A 17,849-nucleotide genomic window follows, 5' to 3' on the forward strand; every position below is an offset into this window, starting at 1 on the left:
AGATCTCACTGGGTATGGCCACCTCTTGTGTGGCATGTGAAGTTAGAGAAAGAAGGAACGAGTTACACCAATGCACGCAGTCTTGTACCTACATTGTGTTATGGCTACAGGTGCCTAATAGCCCTTATACCAGTATATACTGCCCACTCGACCACGCCCATTAATGCCCCACCCTGCTCAGACAAGATGCTCATTGAGGAAACTCTCCAAACACAAATCAGAGAAAGACTTTTTTGGCAGTTTATTATTAACAACATTGTAAACTGAAATCACAGAAAATTTTGCACTTCAAGAAACTGTTCAGCTTTCAATTAAAGATTATTGGTGTTCCTATTAAGATAACGATGGCACCAGAATCTCATACTCGTATTATTGGGAAGCATCTTGATCAAAGTCCTCCAACCAAAAACATAATTTCACAGCACAAAAAATAAAGTATGACAAAATTGTGAATATTTTCCATACAACATTTATCACAGAAACCAAACAACAGCTACTTTCATATGTTGCATGGATGGGATACTCTTGGCTTTGATAACACTAGGATTGCAAAAAAAAGTAGCAAAAAGAGAATATCCTAGCAGCTTCCAAGCGACAATTTGCATACGTTATGTTCGGTGACTAACGATTTGCGATTTCAGCTTCAAATGACACTCTTAGTATCTGTAATTCTCTGTTTAGCTCTGATAGGTTTTTATCCGATTCAAATCATGGAATCACAATTCCGCTTCACTACAGCAACTGGAAGCCTTGAAAGCCTGGTGCTGAATAGGAAGCGGTCTGCCATTAGTACTGTGTGCAAAGTACATTTTAGTAAAACCTTTTCCGAGCATCAACTTGTTGTTTTTGGTAAAAGTAAAACCCGACACCACAGAGAATGCAAACGATGACAGCAAACCAGAAAAGCCAAGTGAAAATCTTGCTGGTACGTGTGGAGAAGCTTCCTTTTGGATCATCTATGTGGTCTGCAAGAAAATAATGAAAATTAGAGGGAAAGAAAAATGGGAAAAAACTAAATGGGAAACAAAAATTATGGATAAATATTCTTATTTTTAAACAATAGTTGCAACAAGGAAATTGGCCAAAACAGTGTCATCAATCAGTAAAATTGCTACAAGAAAGGAAAGCCTACCTCTGTATTTTTCAGCTCCATCAGCAAAGGGTACAATCTGGGTTAAGTCTACTTCATCACCGGCTTTCTTTTCATCTCCTTCAGGTATTTCAACTTCAAACAACTTCATAGATTTTATGTCATGGTTATCTGAAAGATTATTAAGAATGAAATGTTTCTCAATATTGAATTCAAGCAATAGGACACCCTGGATTATTGTACAGTATGGGCAGTGATTGCCCATATTCTCGGGTTGGTAATGAGATTCATTCAGCCTGTCATCGTAGGCTGGCAATTGGATTCTTTTTTTATACCAAGCATTAGGAAGAAAGGTATTTGAAGGTTGATCTGAGTAAGGCTTGTGCTGTTGAAAAATTGCTAGCATAAAATACAACACCTGCAAGTTCTCCCGTGGCTGCAGACACCCCAAAGTACAGTCCTGTGGGTAGCTTGACTCCTCTCACATCAAAACACTCCCTCCACTCTCCTCTGCCATCTACATCGGTTAATACCTTTAAGAGAAGAGTATAAACAATATTATTATTAAGGAACTCTAACATCATTAGATATCTGGTCTAACTGTAAAGTCACTTACAGTAAGTCGCTCCTTTGCACCTAGGTAGCGGACAATGGCAAATGTTTCATGTTCTTGACCTCTAAACTGAGCCTGAAAAACAAAAGTTAAATTTTATATATTCCTGAATCAACCTCTGGGATGATCTAAGTAGTGGTATCCAGACTAACTCATACTGGAACCTGAATCAATCACTGAGCTGATCTAGGTCAGGGTATTGCTAACTCGCAAACTGAATTGGGTTTTAGCATTTTGGGTACATGTGTGGAGGGATGTGAAGGGATGAAAACCATTTGGGAGAAGCCAGACAATAGTCTTTTTATCAAGGCTGAGACCTTACAAGCACTACTCACATGCGATGCCAAGTTTAGAAATCAAATCAAGGCTGTCAGGGGTCAGAGGCAAGTGTACTACCACTGCGTACTTCACCCTTGATTCCTAATCACCATGATTTGTATGATTTCCAAGTAGTAATTAAACTATTAAGGGATGGAAAATACAGATGGTTGACTGATATGGACAAAATCAAACCAACTTACAGAGCATCCTTCTACTTGGTTGTGAGTTCCGTCTCTGTCATGATCATATGCATTGGATCCATTACCGATCATCGCAGAGATGTAAGGATGTTCATGCTATAACAGAAAAGAAAGAAAATGATGGGAATAGATCCAAGAAATTCCAGTATTGCAGTTATGGTCTTGAAAAACTAGTGTAATAGGAGTAATGAGTTTAAGTGGAGCAAAAAAAGGTGTTCTTAAATTTTTTTTTCAGAAAAAAATCTTTCAAAATGTTGGGTCAGGAGCAAAAGTAGAGGGGAGGGGTGGCTGGGGCTGCTTTAAACCCACTCTTCAGTCTCCAGGCCCTAAATCAAAATTGAAATATCTTTATAGCTAATATATATGTTAGGGATTATAAAATGGGGGTGTAAGGGTGCAGGGGCTTATTTTTGATACAACTCCCTTTACTACCTCCTTTTAAAATAAGTAATCACTTACACTATGCTCTCCATTATGATTATTATATGTATCGAAAAACACTCCTAGACCATAAAAATTGCTCTGACTGCCAAAGGCTGGTCCTGAAAAATCCAAGGGAAAAAGAAATTATAAAACCCTTCACTGTCATCATTTTTAATTGAACAGCTGGAATTTGGAATTTAGCATGTTGGGATTTGTGGAAAAAGGAATAACCAGGGCCTGGATGTATGAAGGGTGAATAGTGCTATCCGACAGATAAATCTTATCCAGTAAACAAATTTACTGGATAACTGCATCTACTTATCCACTGATTAAGGATATTTCCATTGGATAGTGCTATCCACCCTTTGTACAACCAGGTCCTGAGAACCTGGAGAAAATCCCAGCTTGAATCAAGGGAGAGACTTGCATGGTCACATGTCATGACAAATCGCATGAGCAAAATCACAAGACTGATTAGGACTTCAAACTTACCTTCTCTTAATCTATCTCTTGCATACCAAAAGGCAAAGCCATCACCAAACATTGTGGTGCCTTGACCGTGAACAGAAAAGTGTATCAACATCTCCCAGTTGTGTAAATAACAAGGCTGAATAAACAAGACACGCAATCAAAAAACATGAAGCTTATTTTTCATATCCAAAAGAAAAGTGTTCTGAGATTTGATTTCTTTTGAACTAAATCTCCTGTAAAATATCTCTAGAGGGAAGGGAGAGAAAAAATCTGTAGATTAAATAACAAAATCAACGTTACTCACAATATTGTTCCAGAGTGATCCTCTTTTACTCTGATGATCAGGAGTCAATCTTATGTAATCGTTAGAGACAAATGTATTTCCACCCAGATCCCAGTCTGGAATGGTCATACCAGCACCTGCAAGACGTAAAAGAACAGTGCATCAAATACAATGAAGTGTCTAGGCTTGTGATTTTGTCTAATGTACACTAGAATCATGGCATGGAGAGTTTTAATTTTTATAGAAAATATTTTTTAGAATGATTTGAATTTTATAAAATAAGATAAAACCTTAATTTTTCTATATGAAAAACTAACAAATTACAATTTTAAAATGTGAACAGCCTCTTTATATTAGTTAATAATAAAATTACATGAAATTTTAAAGTTCATTAAGAGTATCTATTTACGTGTATCTACTAGTAATGATAATATCCGTATTGTTCACCATTCATAAATTAAGCAAACGGATTTAAAAAAACCTAGAATTTACAAGCTTGTAGTAAATGTTTGGAAGATGACTTGAAAGAAAATGAATGGCTGAAAAACGAGAAAAAACTCCAAAATAGAAGTGACCCATAACGCCACCAGCTTCACAACGTTTTCTTTCTGCACGGAATTATTCTTTTCATCACAAATAAAGGAGTTGAAATATTGATAATGATATTATAGAAAGAATTTAATGTTAATGAAAGTATAGGTTTATATATTTAAGGAGTCAATAATGAATGTCGTTTGTTTAACTTGGGTTTTATCGTCGAAGGGGGTATCCGCGCTTTAAGCATAAAAATTTATTAATATAAAGCTAGCGAAAAATAGATTAATATTTCTAGACAAAACTACCGATAAATAGAAGCTGTAGAAGCTATTATGTGAGAAATCAGAAGGCGGTAAACATTAATAGAGTGCAAATAACATCGTGCAAGTTCATCATCATCGTAGTAAAATCATTGCATATGATCACAACAACAGGAAGTCAGAATTTTTTGGACTTTTCGCCGTCTTACCTTGATATGGTTTCATTAAAGAGTGCTCTCTTTTAAGATAGCTTCCCTGAGCTTCAGGATCGGCTAATAATTCTGTACATAGGAGGAGAAAACTTGTAAAAATAAGATAGATTTGATTCAACGTGCATTGCGCCATTTTGGAAACTCGGAAGTGAACGTGCAATCAAGTACATTGCCTCACTATGGAGAACTAAAAAAGATAGTCAGGGGAGGGGAGGGTAGAGTAAATATTTTTTTCCTCTACTTTGTTCTTATATATTATCTCCCTTCGACCTCCCTGATATTATGTTTTGTTTGCCAAAGTATGGAGTTGTCTGAAAGTTTAGACGAATGTCCTTGATTCTGTAACAAAAATAAGCAAAAATAACAAAAGTTTAGTAGGAATTAATTTTTAAAAATGACCATCCATTTGGCCAATTTTAAACTTTCATTGAGCTTTCTTGTACTACATTTTTCTTTGTTGAGCTTATAGTTGTTTTGCCAAAACTATAGATCTTGTTTCTCAAATCTAATTTTGAAAAAAAAAAAAATTATGATTTTCAGATTAAAAATTGGATTTAATAGGAACAAAACGTTACTCATCCTCCCCTCCCTGGTAATGTTTTAGTTGGTTTGCGTCGAAGTGAAGGACTGTGGGTCAAGGCAGAAAACAAGATGGCGGACGTAAGAGTATCAAAAGAAGAACCACAGAAAAAAACCCGATTAGACTGGAGAAAAGAGAAAGAATTAGAAGAAGCAAGAAAAGCTGGTACTGTTCCTGCTCTCCAGGATGAAGAAGGAAGGTAAAAAACGTTTATAGACACCGTTATCTACAAATATCGTGGAAAAAGTTTCGTGTTCTTGACGTGACGTTGTTTGAACGACAAACTTTCTTTACAATTAAACTTTCGTAAATAATCTAAGGTTAAAACATTTTTCTTTAAAGGTTTTTAATAGTGAATGATGAATCCTTTCTGGAGATAATGAATGGCTTAGTTTGGTGATACAATGTAGAGTTTTTAGTAAAAAGCTGACATTCAGCTGATACGATTTTCTCCTGAGAATCGTAAATTTTAGCTTACACATCCACTTTGTAAAGAATGTGTATACTGATTATTCTGGTATTTTTACTAGGGATATCAACCCTCATATTCCTCAGTACATATCGAGTACTCCATGGTATTATGGAACCACAGGGTAAGTAGTTGATGCTTTCTTTTCATGATTGTTCACAATTTTACTGTTTTGATTGTAATTTTTGAACGTTCTGACATTTTTGTGATAACTCCAGGCCTACCCTGAAGCATCAGCGTCCACAAGCAGAGAAGCAGAAGACATATGATGACATTAGCCAGTGGTACAAGAGAGGTGTTAACGATGTAAGCCATTGTGTGTGGTATAGTTATACTGACAGTATATAACTGTATTGCATAATTAATATATTGCATATTGTACCATTCATTATGAAGTTCTAGGGATGATGAAGGGAGGGGGGAGCTATTATTGGGCTATTACGTGGGTAGGAATTTTGACATTGCTTATGATGTTGACACTGAAATGTATGCTAAGCCCTTATTCAGGTACATTACTGACATCCACCTCCTCCTGGTCGGCTTGGTTGACCATCAATCTGTTGTGCGGGAGGTCGTGGGATTAAGCCTAACACACAAAGCCTTAAAATGGTACTGCCTTTGCTCTAAAAATATCTGCAAATGGTAAGACCTTGGCCTTGGCTCGGATGACCACGTAAAAGGGGGTCTCGTCTTACTTAGAGACATTAAACATAGAGGGCCACACATCTATCTGCTGAGTTGGCAACTGTCACGTGTCACCCTCTGTAAGACAAAGACATTATTATTATTGAATCCAGTTCATTACTGTTTATTACAGGTGCAAGCACCACTGAAATTTAAGAAAGGAGCATGTACTAACTGCGGTGCCATGACGCACAAGGAAAAGGACTGTGTAGAGGTAACTCATCATTTTTTCTGCATTCATGGTTCCGACTCACCTTAGTAACCATTGCTATTTCCCCCAAGCTCCATAAATTAGATAAAATATCTCAGAATTCTAAACTCTGATCATGGAAAATTGATCTTAAATTGTTTTGATCTTTAACTGTCCAGTGAAAAAAAAAAATTGTTTTGTGCATAATCCTTGTAGTACTCTTTAAAACAGACATGGTGGGGTTACATTTTACTTGTTTATTTGGTAATAATAATATTCGGTTTATTTGTGACAATTGTAATATTATGTTTGGTAATCTCCAGAGACCACGAAGAGTTGGTGCTAAATACACAGGGGAAAACTTGAGACCGGATGAATTTTATCAGAAAGATTTAAATCTGGATTATGATGGAAAGAGAGACAGGTGCGTATTTGATGCCAGCGAAAAAGAATAAATGTTTTCAGAGATTTCGTTGATGATGTGTAATATTATAATTAATGTTATAACAGTGGACATGTTATGCTGCCATGGACTGCAGCAATATTATTGCTTAATATGTGGTTTTCAATATATATATCCATCTACCTTGTTTAAATTTTCCATTCATTCTTCCATTCATTAGTTTATCCAGTCATCAATTCCATCCCATCCTTGCATCTATTAATCTTGTCACCAGCAGCCAATTCATCCACTTCATTCATAATCTTTCCAGCCTTTCTTCTATTTCATTAGTCTCTCAATACTCTAGTTTCAAGTTGTCTGTTGCTTGGGGTTAGCCTCGATTTTGAGTAGAATATTCATGTGTTCCTGTGAAGGTCTGTGGAATTTCAAAGAGTTTGTATTGTTGAAGTTGTGCATTCTTTACGTTACCTTGGCATTTGTGAATATTTAGACACAGATTGGAGGCTAAGCCTGAGTAAATGAGTCTGTAATCAAGGAACACAGCGGTAATTGGGAACTCGAAAATGGTCTATTCATTTATCCCAACTTATCCTTCAATCCATTATTCTATGTAGTTACTAATTCCATTTATTTCTCAATCCATCCATCCATTCCTTTTCTGTTGCATCCTTTCTTCTATTTATCAGTCTATTAATTCATCCATGCATTGGTCAACCAATTCATTTGCATTTTTTTTGGAGTTTTTCGATTTCGATTTCAATTTCATTTCATTCTTTGTTTAGATGGAATGGCTATGATGTTGATGAACACAAAAAAATCGCAAAAGAATACGAAAAAATAGAATTGGTAAGAGAAGTAGGATAAAGCGTGAACCTGATCCTGATGGCAAAAATTGTTGACAGTCTTATACTTTCTTTTTAGTTTAGAAGATTTCTTAAAAGCCAACTAAAGATAAATGATTGATAAAGATTGTTATTAATTTTTAGGCCAAGCAACACTTGAAGGGGCAAAAACTAGAAGAAGATCTTGCTCAAGGGCTGCCATATGAAAAGGTATCTTCTTAGTTGTTATCCACACTATCCATGCAGTGCTGCCATTGTGGTATGTGTGCAGTAAAGATAAAATGTAGAATGTACTAATGGTAGAGTGTGTGGAGCGAACCTCACAAAAGAGCCTTGTACAGGAAGTGATGGTTGTAAAATTTGCTTTTTTTCTTGTCATAATATAGGAGGGTGACAGTGATGAGGATGAAGATAAATATGCCGACAAAGCTGACATGCCTGGTCAAAAGTTTGACACTAAGAGGTAAGTACTGCACAACAGATTTCCTACCTTCTCACATATTCTATTTTCTTGTATCATAAGTGTGTTACCTGGTTGATGATTCTTGATCAATGGCTGGACATGATGACTGGCTAAATTTGCTGATTTCAGCTTATGGTCAGTCATCCTCAGGAATCCTAGGAGTAAAATACTGTCACTTGTTTCTAGCTATCTGGAAGTGAGAAATGAGCAATAGAATGTTAACCCTTGGTTCCTGAGGATATTGGTCAGCATTGTGACTAGTCAACTGGTGAAGAGGACCAGCCTAAGACAACAATTTTGGACAGACATTCTGTTGATTGGTGGCCAGTTATTTTGAGCATTTGATTAAGGAACTAAATTCATATGAACTTGTATCTACTGTATTTACTGTAAATGTTTTGCATTAACCATGATTCATTTGCAGACGAACAACAGTACGAAATCTCAGGATTCGTGAGGATACGGCAAAGGTATGGTCTGAGTATGATCTAAGTATTCCTCACTCATGTCTAGACAAACCTCATGAATATTATTGTTTTTTTTATTTCCAGTATCTGTACAATCTTGATCCTAATTCTGCCTACTATGATCCTAAAACACGATCCATGAGGGAGAATCCTTTTAAGGAAAAAGATCAAGCAAAACAGTAAGTTAGCAAAAAGTCTGAGAAGGTGTATTATGTATGGTTTCATAAAATATCCATACCCCCTCCCCCCCCTCCCCCCATGGAGGGAGAAGTGGAATTTCCAAGGGGTGGGAGGGTCTCAGGAGAAAAGTGGAAATAGGAAAATCATGTGATTGTCTTTTCTTTTTACATTTCTTATACAGAGTCACATATTCGGGAGACAATTTTGTTCGTTATAGTGGAGATACTTCAAAAATGGCTCAAACACAGTGTGAGTATCTAACAGACTTATCTCTGACATTTATACTTCTTCCATTTCTTTCAAGTCAACTTTATTCAGTTCAGATTTAGGAAGGTTTAGGGGCACAGGATGATACGGACCAGCAGACGACCTTGAAGCAACCAGGATAGAACCAAATCAGGATGATGGTGGTGAAAAGCAAGGACTGTGCTTTTACCTCTTTAATGTTCATACTTCTCACCATTAAACATCAGTATCGTAGTGGAATAAAGGGATACCCTCTCACTTTCCATGCCATAAAAAGATCCACAGATAAAGGGTTCCATAGAACACTTAATCATTTCATATTTGAATGGTTTTTAGTGTTTGCTTGGGAGGCATATGAAAAAGGAGCTGACGTTCACCTTCAAGTTGATCCAACCAAGCTGGAACTCTTACACAAAGAGTACAAAGTTAAGAAGGGATCCTTTGAGAAAGACAAAAAGCAAACCGTTTTGGAAAAGGTACATATTGATTATGGGTCGAGGGCGCACCTTTGAGCACATTAAACATGAGCCCTTGGCTCGGGAGAATTGGGCAACCACTACCCGCGTTATTGAGGTAAATTAAACTACCTTTAAACCTTTTTTTCCCCTAATCCATCAAGGTATAATAGTTTTCCAATTCAGACCATGTGTCATTCTTTTGTGAACATAATTCTTTGTTTGGAGGTATCTGTATTCATTTGTCTTTTGATGTGTAACCATTAAACAAAGAAATATACTCTGGGGAATGATTCTTGGTCTGAAATGGGTGAACTTACAGTGGATTAGGTCTATTTAGTCTACGGCGAACTACTTTGTCATACCAGTCTCTTGAGAAAAGGGGGTGGCCTCTATCAAGTGGTAAAGTCTTATATTATATAAGTGTAGATGTTGATTTCCGTTGCTATGGTGATTGATGATAATGATTACTAAAATGATGATGGTGATTGAGATGAGATGATGGTTAATAAGTGTGATGGTTGATGACAATGACTAGCTGATAATGATTAACAATTATAACAATAGAAAATTGATGAGTATTGACTGATGGTTTTTGACTGCAGATACAGTAGATTGTGATTATTATTATTATTGATAATTTATGATGATGGTGAATAATATCAAAACTTGTTGATTATGTTACATGTGTTGAATAAGTATCTGGTAATATGTTCTTGCAATAATGCATGCCAATATTATTTTCTTTAGTATGGTGGAGAGAAACACCTCGAAGCACCTCCCAAGGAACTGCTACTAGCCCAGACAGTGAGTATATCATCTTTCAGAGCAAAATTCTCCAGCTTAAACTACCATGATCTTGAGATGTTTTCCTGCTTGGATCTCAGAATTTTTCCCCAAGAAAAATAATAATGCTGGAAGAAACATAATTGACATATTCTTTAATATCATAATTATCTCCTATTTCAAAACTATAAACTCTACATTTAAAATTTTGTTTGACTATGTTTAATTTTTTTAGGAAAACTATGTAGAATATTCAAGGACAGGCAAGATAGTCAAAGGTAGGTTGACTTGAAATATTGTTGTTATCTTGCTGTTGCTTTTCGCTTCTTTTTTTTCTTGATAATTTGTCAATGCGAGACTCAGAAACTTGCATATTTATTAGCAGCATCAAAATATTAATTTATTTTGAACAAAAATTAAGACAAAACTTTTTTTCATATCCAGGTCAAGAAAAGGGTGTTGCAAAATCCAAGTATGAAGAAGATGTATATCCCAATAACCACAAGGTATAAATCACTTGTCTATTAAGGACATAGTGTGCCGCACACCACAGCAAAGCACAACACAGCACAGCACAGACGCGATCAATCAAGATTTAGTACCCGGGGGGGGAGGTAATCCCATATATGGACTATACGGGGATGATCCACTTAACAGGGTATGGTTTTTCGAGCTTCTTATCATAAACAGGGTATGCAATTTCACTCAAGTTCCAAGTTCTTCCCGAGTTTCCTGTCATATTCAGGGATTCTGCTTTCGTATTGACCAAAACTGGTTATTATGGTCGTAAAATAACGATATGCAAGATGACATGAATTGAAACAGGAACTCAGTGCAATAAATTATATCTTTTATCATAAACAGGGTCCACAAATTTGAGGTTTTTTATCATAAACAGGGTACCCCTTTCAGAATCCCAGCGGAACACCCCTATTCAAATTCTGGTGGAGTAATCCCCCCCGGGATTTAGTAGCAGCAGATCCAGAATGATTTTAAAGGGGGGTGGCTATTACCTAAAAAGACATCATATCTAGTGAGTCCTTTAAAGCTTTTACCTCGTGATTTTTTTCTCAACTCCAAAAAAAAGGGGGGTGGGGGTGGCTTACCAGCCTATCCACAGTACTTACACAAGTGAAGTGAGCCATAGAAAAAAAAGGTTCTGGGAAGGTGAATGATTGCATACATCATTGAACCTACTAAGGTTCAAAGGGTTTTGAACACTTTCCTCCTTTAGAAAAAACTAACAAGCTAAATAATTTGCAAGCTTCAATCTTTGAATTAGCAATGTTCTAACACAGATCAGCCCATAGGTTGTCTCAGTGTATTGATAAAATTTGAAAGTTCTGACTCTTGATTCATCCCTATGGAATAATATTAATTACTAATGGATGATTTATTATGACATTAGAGTGTCTGGGGATCCTACTGGTCTGAAGGTAACTGGGGTTTTGCATGCTGCCATTCACTCGTCAAGAATTCTTACTGTACTGGAGAAGCAGGGAAGGCATCGTATGGCAAGGTACAGTATATTGAACAAAGAACTGTACTTCAGTTCAGCAATAGAGGCTTTACAAGGTCATATGATGGCAGCCATGACAGATGGCGCAACAATAGTCTTTCCCCCCCTGAGAAACTGAGTTCTTTCTCCTGTTAATCAGATTACCAAATTCAATTGTTCCGGCATCCTGTCATGGCTGCCATCATCGTGATGTTGATTCACATGAACCAAACCTAATGATAAATAAGACTGCTTTATTATTCATTGTTTTCAATGCGTACAGTTCATGTGAAGCTTGACTTCTGATCTGAGCTTAATCAGTGCTCTCATGCATTCCACTGTTTGATTCTCATCTCTCCTCTCTTTGCTAGTACTGTGCTGTAGTTTTTCCATTATTAATGGCATTTTCTGTTTTATCCTCTGTCCTGGCCCATGGTCACTCAATCATTCTTCTGTTAAAAATATCATTCATAAATACACCTGTTGTTATTTTCAGCAAATTTTAACACCAATGACGGATGCATCAAAGGCTATCCAGAATGCAGAAGAAAGTGGGAAAAGCTTACTAGAGGTAAGGACAAAAAGACAACAAAATTGATGTTAAAATATCTAGCAATCATTTGCCGAAGGCGAAGTGAATATCAATGAAATATTTACCAAGACACAAGTCTTCAAACGTTGAGGAAAATATTCCAGCAATATTCACAATGTCTGCAAGCGGCACAAATTGAAAAACAAGTGAGCACATGTGTGCTATATTGTATTTTCACCTGTAAGTGAATATAGCAGCATGTATGTGAAAATAGGAGCATAAGATGTAAATTGTGACCAATAAGCATGCCAGATTTATTATATTCCCTTGTGTAAAGATACTAATCTTATATATTAACCAATAGATACACCAGGAAAATAAGAAAAAGGAGAAGAAAAAGACTAGAAAATCAGAAGACGGTGAAGATGATGACGAAACTAAGAAAAAGAAACTGAGAAAGGTGATTATATTAAAATTCCTCTAAAGTAAACGTAGAACAATAGAGAGTTTTAGAACCTCAGTTGTGGCAAATGTGAAATGTCAGTTGACCAATGAAAATGTTTTTGAATTTGTGAAATAGAATTGCAAATATTTCCAAGTAGTTGATGAACAAAAGGGAATATTATTTTATGTTTGGTTAGAAAGTAAAGTGACATACCGGAAAATGATGAAAATGTGGTCGTGCTTGATGTTTGCAAAAAACTTCAATTTAAAACTTTCTAATAACATTTTTGATAAACTTTGGAGGTTTTTTGTCTGAATTGGAAATTACTTAACTCAATTAACTGCCTTATAACACTAATTTAACAAACTAATTTAATTCAGGGTACTGACAATGTTTTTCAATGTTCTCATGTAATGCAAAAGACAGTACAGACTGTACATTATATTACGCCCCCAAACTTCCTGTCCTTTATTACTACCATAAGATTTCTTCTCTTTGTTAAACCAAAATAAACCAAAAAAGTCTTTATTAGATGTCAGACTTCCGAAATAGCATGGGGGAGTTTTTCATTATTATTTTACCAAGAAAGCTTGAAATTTCCCTTGAGATTTGATCCCTTCCCTTAATTTCGTAAGAAATATTCATAGTATTCTGTCGCTCCTACTGTTATGTAAACTTCATTAATACAGGGGGGCAATTTCAGCAACTTTGCTTGTATCCAAAAGGGCTCTGCATGACCACTTAACTTGTATTACTGTATAATCTTGACAGACCATCTGATTTTTGTTACTAGTATAAAGTAAATTTCAAAATATTTGTTTTAATAAATTGTGTTGATCTTAGGCTTTGATAGAGGAAGAAAAACAGCAACTAGCAGCAGAGCGCCTGCTTCTCATGGATGAGCGCAAGAGACCATACAACTCAATGCGAGCCTCAGACACCAAGGAAGTCACAGAAGAGGAACTAGAAGCTTACAGGATTAAACGACGACAGGAAGACGATCCCATGAAAGACTTCCTTTAGCAAACTAAATTATAGTTTTTAATATCAACATGTATACTGTCCGTAATAACAGTAAAGTCGGCCCATACTTAAGGTACAACTGATGGGCAGAGTTAACATCAGACCTTCTCTCAAAAAGAATTGAACAGTAGATGCAAAGCTTTTAAAGAAGTGGTAAGGTAGGATTTGGAAATTACAGAAAATGGGTCAGCTACGTGTACATAGGAATAGGCTGATTTCAGTGATGAGGATAAATCAGTGGAAGTTTTCGTTAAATGATGTTAATGCCAGACCGCGAGACACGGGGGAAGGATTTTGAAGTTGAAAGAAAAAATCATTCTATGGTATAGATAAAAATTGCACTGAATTATATATTAGCCTTCCTTGTTACAACAAGATGAAAATCGCAACAGTGCTGCAAATATGTTAACTTTAATATGTAAATAAGCATGACAGGATTTAAAAATACGCAAACATAAGTAGTTTTAACTCGCTACTATTTTCGTAAACATGCAAACTCGCTAGCCACAAGTTAATCAGTCTATACAGTCTGTTCAATCGTAACCTTTCTTAGTTTTTACTGGCGGAAGCGAAAAACCAAATTTCATCATGCAGCGCGCAGCTACAAAGTTCACGTTTATGAAAGTAAAAGTAGTAAAAGTTCTAAGACATTCATAATTATTTCCACGTTTGGGACCCTCACACAGGAAGTTTCACAAAGAAGGTAAGAAGGTAGTAACCTCTTCAATCCCTCTATGCTTCCTATTAAGGAGAGAGAGGGTGTGTTGAACTAAATCTAACTTGCTAGAACTTAAATATTTGACTGCATCTTCAACCTTAATAGATTTATATAAGATCCTAGCTTTCAAACTAACTAGGCCATCTTCAGGAATAATAAGAACTTTTCTGACTTTTACCTAATCTTAATATTATAAACAGCTTTTTTTGTAGATATTGAAATCCAAACCCTAACAATGCTATTTGTATGCAAAAGACTTTGTTGTTTTATTACAATTACAGAAGAATAATATAATTATAGGGCTTAAAATAATGCCTATCTGTTGTCGGTCATGATCACAGGGCAAATTAGTTTTAGTTATGTCATAACTATTTCTGACTAAACGTCACTGGTCGAAATAACTGACAAGATAAAGATTTGACTGGACAAGTCCTGGTTCTGATTGGACATGCATTGTGATGTATCTTAAGCCCTGTATTAATATATAAATCTCTTTTGGTATTTCCCCAGGAAGGGAATTTGAAGGATAATTAAGAAGCTTAAACTGGAGCACAATTTTCCTCTCTGTTAGAGCACAAACACTAAAAATGTGCAACATAAATATCACTAAATAGTGTTATTTATGCTAATTATATTGTTTTCTTTTGTCTAATTAGTGTTATTTACTGCTAAATAGTGATAACTATTGCACACATTTAGTGTTTTAGTGCTTTCTACTTTGATTGTAGGTTGGGAAAAAACCTCAGACTATTTGAGGATAGATTTCCCCACCCTATCCAGACAGAATCACCCTAAGGCTGGAAATGCCCTCTAAAGGAAAAAGATGATGATATCTGGCACTACTCCTATATTGATAGTCTTCATTTTATCCTCTTAATTATCTTCACATTATTATTATGCTAAACTTATTTTATTTACTGAATGAACAGCCAGCAAAACTGTTGTCAATGAAGATGTTTTTACCAACTCATTTTCAAGATTTATTTCTTGATATGTTTTAGTGTAAGATGATTGAAAGATTTTGATTTCAGCCAGAAATAACTTTTACTTAAAATATATTAATTTTGTAATGCAAATTCATTTTTAGGCTAGATGATAATTAATCTCATGGGCTTCATAAATAATTTTTAAAATTTGTTAGGGTTGCAGTATTGATCTTTTTTGCTTTGTATTTTATATATTTTAATTTTCAATTGCAAGGTAAGTCTTTATGCTGTGTTTTTTTTGGAATGAAATAGGGGTTTTTAGTATGGGCTTGGCAAAGTATGGCATTGTTAAAATCATTCAATTCCCAATCATATAGAATTGTCTTTGGCAAGGCAATGCCACACCAATATCGCTGGCTTAATTATTTGTTTTATTGTATTCCAACCAGCTCCGTAATCGGAGGAGCCTGAACCATCAATTCTTCATATTGATTAAAAAACATTTTCAGCCTGCTTTGATATGTATCCTCGTTATATGGCAAGCCATGACTCTTCAAGTATTGAGATACCAATGGCTTAACCTTGAGGCACATGTTGTCAGAGAGCCGTGGGAAGAGATGATGTTCGACATGACAGCTGACGATGCTGTGCCCAAAGTTGTAGTCCAGAAAGGGGTTGCGTGGAAGGTTGAGCACTGACGTTGCCATCTGAAGCAGCCGATTTGATGGTTTCTTATTGGGGTCGTACATGGGTAGGCCAATGTGTTGGAAGACGTTGACATGAATGTATGGTATAGCATAGACAGATCTCACAAAGATGACGCAAAGTAGAGCTGCTCCAAAGGAAAGTCCTGACAGGTTAAGGAACAGCCATAGTTGAAGGCAATAACCTATCATACTTAAGAAGAAGACCCTAGCAATATCTAGCCATCTTTTTCCTAGCAAGTCGATGGTGACCAAGGGATAGATTAAAGGGAGCAAGATGGGTGCGAAGAATAAATATGTGTATCGATCAAGAACAGGAACCTTCCAGGAGCTGGAATCACCAAGGCTGATGACATTGGTGTATGGATGGTGATATTTGATGTGAGTTTCTTGAGCACCCCTTTCTGTAAGTCCACCCCAAAACTCAATACAGAACACGCTAATAATCTTGTTCCAGAATGGTGAGGATCCCATAAATGCATTATGAACTGCTGCGTGTGCAACCTTGACAGTAAGGAGAGAATGGATGTATCCAATTATGAAGAAACCTATGATGAAAAGAAGGGTGCTCCCTTGACCAAGCAAGAGGTATCCAAAGGGAAGAACAGCGATAGCAGCTCCTGTAATTGCAATATCAAATCCATAAAGCTCCCACCAAGAGCTTTTTTCAATTTCTTTTTTGACAAGTGTATTAAGATGTGCTAACGATGGAATCTTCAGTCTGCTGCTGTCTTGGGAGTTGTGAAGAGTAGAATCCTCAGGGCCAGTATTCTCGCTGCATTTTCTCTTGCTTGGTTGTTGCATTATGGAGAAACAATAGTCCCTTGAGCAAGCCTTGTAGCAGAGGAGACAAAATATCAGGTTAGTTTGAGAGTACGTATCTTAATTATTGATCATTTTAACAGGTGTCTTGGTTGTGATAAGCTTTTTGAATGATTTTTACCACTTCCAAAATCCTTTGCAAATTTCTTTCTAATTCAAATTTGTATCTCGTTGTGAGAATACTAAGACAATATCGGTGTTAATTAACTGAACAAAAGAAAGTGTGCAAGGGATTCTGGTAGTTGTAGTTAATGACACTATAATGCAAATGTCATCATCAATTGACATTGTTAGTTACTTATAAACATTGGGTATAAAAATAAGACAGGTCTAAAGATAAATATTTTACATAACAAATGCAAATTCATTATGGCTAAGATTTCTTCATGAATTCCTAAAACTATACAATATGTCTAAAACCATTTCCCCGACTACCTAACATTGTCAGTAGCACTTAAAAAAATGACATTTATTTAAAAAATTTTGGTATACGAGCGTAGCCGAGATTACCCTGCGGGGTAAGCCGAGATGGAGCGAGTTGAAATATCTCGGACCAGAAATATAGATGTACCTAGATGGATTGAGTTAACATGGATAATTTGAAAATCAAAAAGTATATTTCAAGATAACGATAAATTTTACGGAAATCAAATGAAGAAAAGTTATAAACTGATAAAACTTACACAAGAAATACCGGTATATTTTTTTGAAAAGTATTGGACATTTTCGCGAATGAGAAAGTGAACAAAATTTTAGCCCGATCGGGTTATAAAGCAAAAATAAACAATGTACAAAACTTAAACTAAAAAAAAACCCAGTAGGTTTAGTGATGCATTGCTTAAATTTTTACTTACCACTGAGATTATCCTGCTATTTTCACTGAAAACTGACCAGATAATTTTACTGTACGTTTGTTTACCTAAGAGGGTAAAGTCCAAATGACACCACCAAACCACGATACTTTTACGATGGACTTACGACAACAGCACGAGAATTCTTAATGAGA

At 35.9% G+C, this 17,849-nt stretch overlaps 3 protein-coding genes and 1 long non-coding RNA gene across 4 annotated transcripts; 1 reads left to right on the top strand and 3 right to left on the bottom strand.

Moving 5' to 3' along the window:
• Positions 1-217: 217 nt before the first annotated feature.
• Positions 218-4,558, bottom strand: LOC116299838 (vesicular integral-membrane protein VIP36). The gene is made up of 9 exons (XM_031708554.2): positions 4,408-4,558; positions 3,423-3,538; positions 3,140-3,254; positions 2,684-2,766; positions 2,225-2,320; positions 1,707-1,778; positions 1,509-1,623; positions 1,133-1,261; positions 218-965 (listed from the first exon to the last, which is right to left on the bottom strand). The coding sequence occupies exons 1-9, from the start codon at positions 4,541-4,543 to the stop codon at positions 811-813; spliced, it is 1,017 nt and encodes a 338-aa protein (XP_031564414.2). The 5' UTR covers positions 4,544-4,558; the 3' UTR covers positions 218-810.
• A 491-nt stretch (positions 4,559-5,049) lies between these two features.
• Positions 5,050-14,820, top strand: LOC116299836 (pre-mRNA-splicing factor SLU7). Its single transcript, XM_031708552.2, has 19 exons — positions 5,050-5,189; positions 5,521-5,583; positions 5,678-5,765; positions 6,277-6,357; positions 6,657-6,757; positions 7,519-7,582; positions 7,723-7,788; positions 7,965-8,041; positions 8,466-8,511; positions 8,593-8,687; positions 8,870-8,937; positions 9,271-9,410; positions 10,140-10,196; positions 10,411-10,453; positions 10,620-10,681; positions 11,584-11,694; positions 12,170-12,244; positions 12,570-12,665; positions 13,494-14,820. The coding sequence occupies exons 1-19, from the start codon at positions 5,062-5,064 to the stop codon at positions 13,671-13,673; spliced, it is 1,641 nt and encodes a 546-aa protein (XP_031564412.2). The 5' UTR covers positions 5,050-5,061; the 3' UTR covers positions 13,674-14,820.
• LOC116299839 (uncharacterized) lies at positions 11,911-12,426 on the bottom strand. Its single transcript, XR_004197525.1, has 2 exons — positions 12,331-12,426; positions 11,911-12,125 (listed from the first exon to the last, which is right to left on the bottom strand). It is a non-coding gene; the product is annotated as an uncharacterized LOC116299839 (long non-coding RNA).
• Positions 14,069-17,768, bottom strand: LOC116299837 (fatty acid desaturase 6-like). The gene is made up of 2 exons (XM_031708553.2): positions 17,698-17,768; positions 14,069-16,855 (listed from the first exon to the last, which is right to left on the bottom strand). Exon 2 carries the CDS (start codon positions 16,823-16,825, stop codon positions 15,749-15,751), a length of 1,077 nt encoding a protein of 358 aa, XP_031564413.2. The 5' UTR covers positions 16,826-16,855; positions 17,698-17,768; the 3' UTR covers positions 14,069-15,748.
• Positions 17,769-17,849: the final 81 nt, after the last annotated feature.

The sequence above is a fragment of the Actinia tenebrosa genome, unplaced genomic scaffold (genome assembly GCF_029948245.1).
Source record: "Actinia tenebrosa isolate PJP-AT-01 unplaced genomic scaffold, QUT_ActTen_1.0 PGA_scaffold0__85_contigs__length_37466705, whole genome shotgun sequence".
Lineage (NCBI taxonomy): Eukaryota > Metazoa > Cnidaria > Anthozoa > Actiniaria > Actiniidae > Actinia > Actinia tenebrosa.

What these genes read in the sequence shown, in the direction of transcription:
- LOC116299837 (XM_031708553.2), bottom strand. Translation starts at nt 16,825, where the DNA reads ATGCAACAACCAAGCAAGAGAAAATGCAGCGAGAATACTGGCCCTGAG.
- LOC116299836 (XM_031708552.2), top strand. Translation starts at nt 5,062, where the DNA reads ATGGCGGACGTAAGAGTATCAAAAGAAGAACCACAGAAAAAAACCCGA. An exon ending in AGGAAAAGGACTGTGTAGAG is followed by an intron (nt 6,358 to 6,656) that starts GTAACTCATCAT and finishes GGTAATCTCCAG; the next exon opens with AGACCACGAAGAGTTGGTGC. An exon ending in TATATCCCAATAACCACAAG is followed by an intron (nt 10,682 to 11,583) that starts GTATAAATCACT and finishes TTATGACATTAG; the next exon opens with AGTGTCTGGGGATCCTACTG.
- LOC116299838 (XM_031708554.2), bottom strand. Translation starts at nt 4,543, where the DNA reads ATGGCGCAATGCACGTTGAATCAAATCTATCTTATTTTTACAAGTTTT. An exon ending in TTTAATGAAACCATATCAAG is followed by an intron (nt 3,539 to 4,407) that starts GTAAGACGGCGA and finishes TACGTCTTGCAG; the next exon opens with GTGCTGGTATGACCATTCCA. An exon ending in ATCATAATGGAGAGCATAGT is followed by an intron (nt 2,321 to 2,683) that starts GTAAGTGATTAC and finishes TTTCTGTTATAG; the next exon opens with CATGAACATCCTTACATCTC.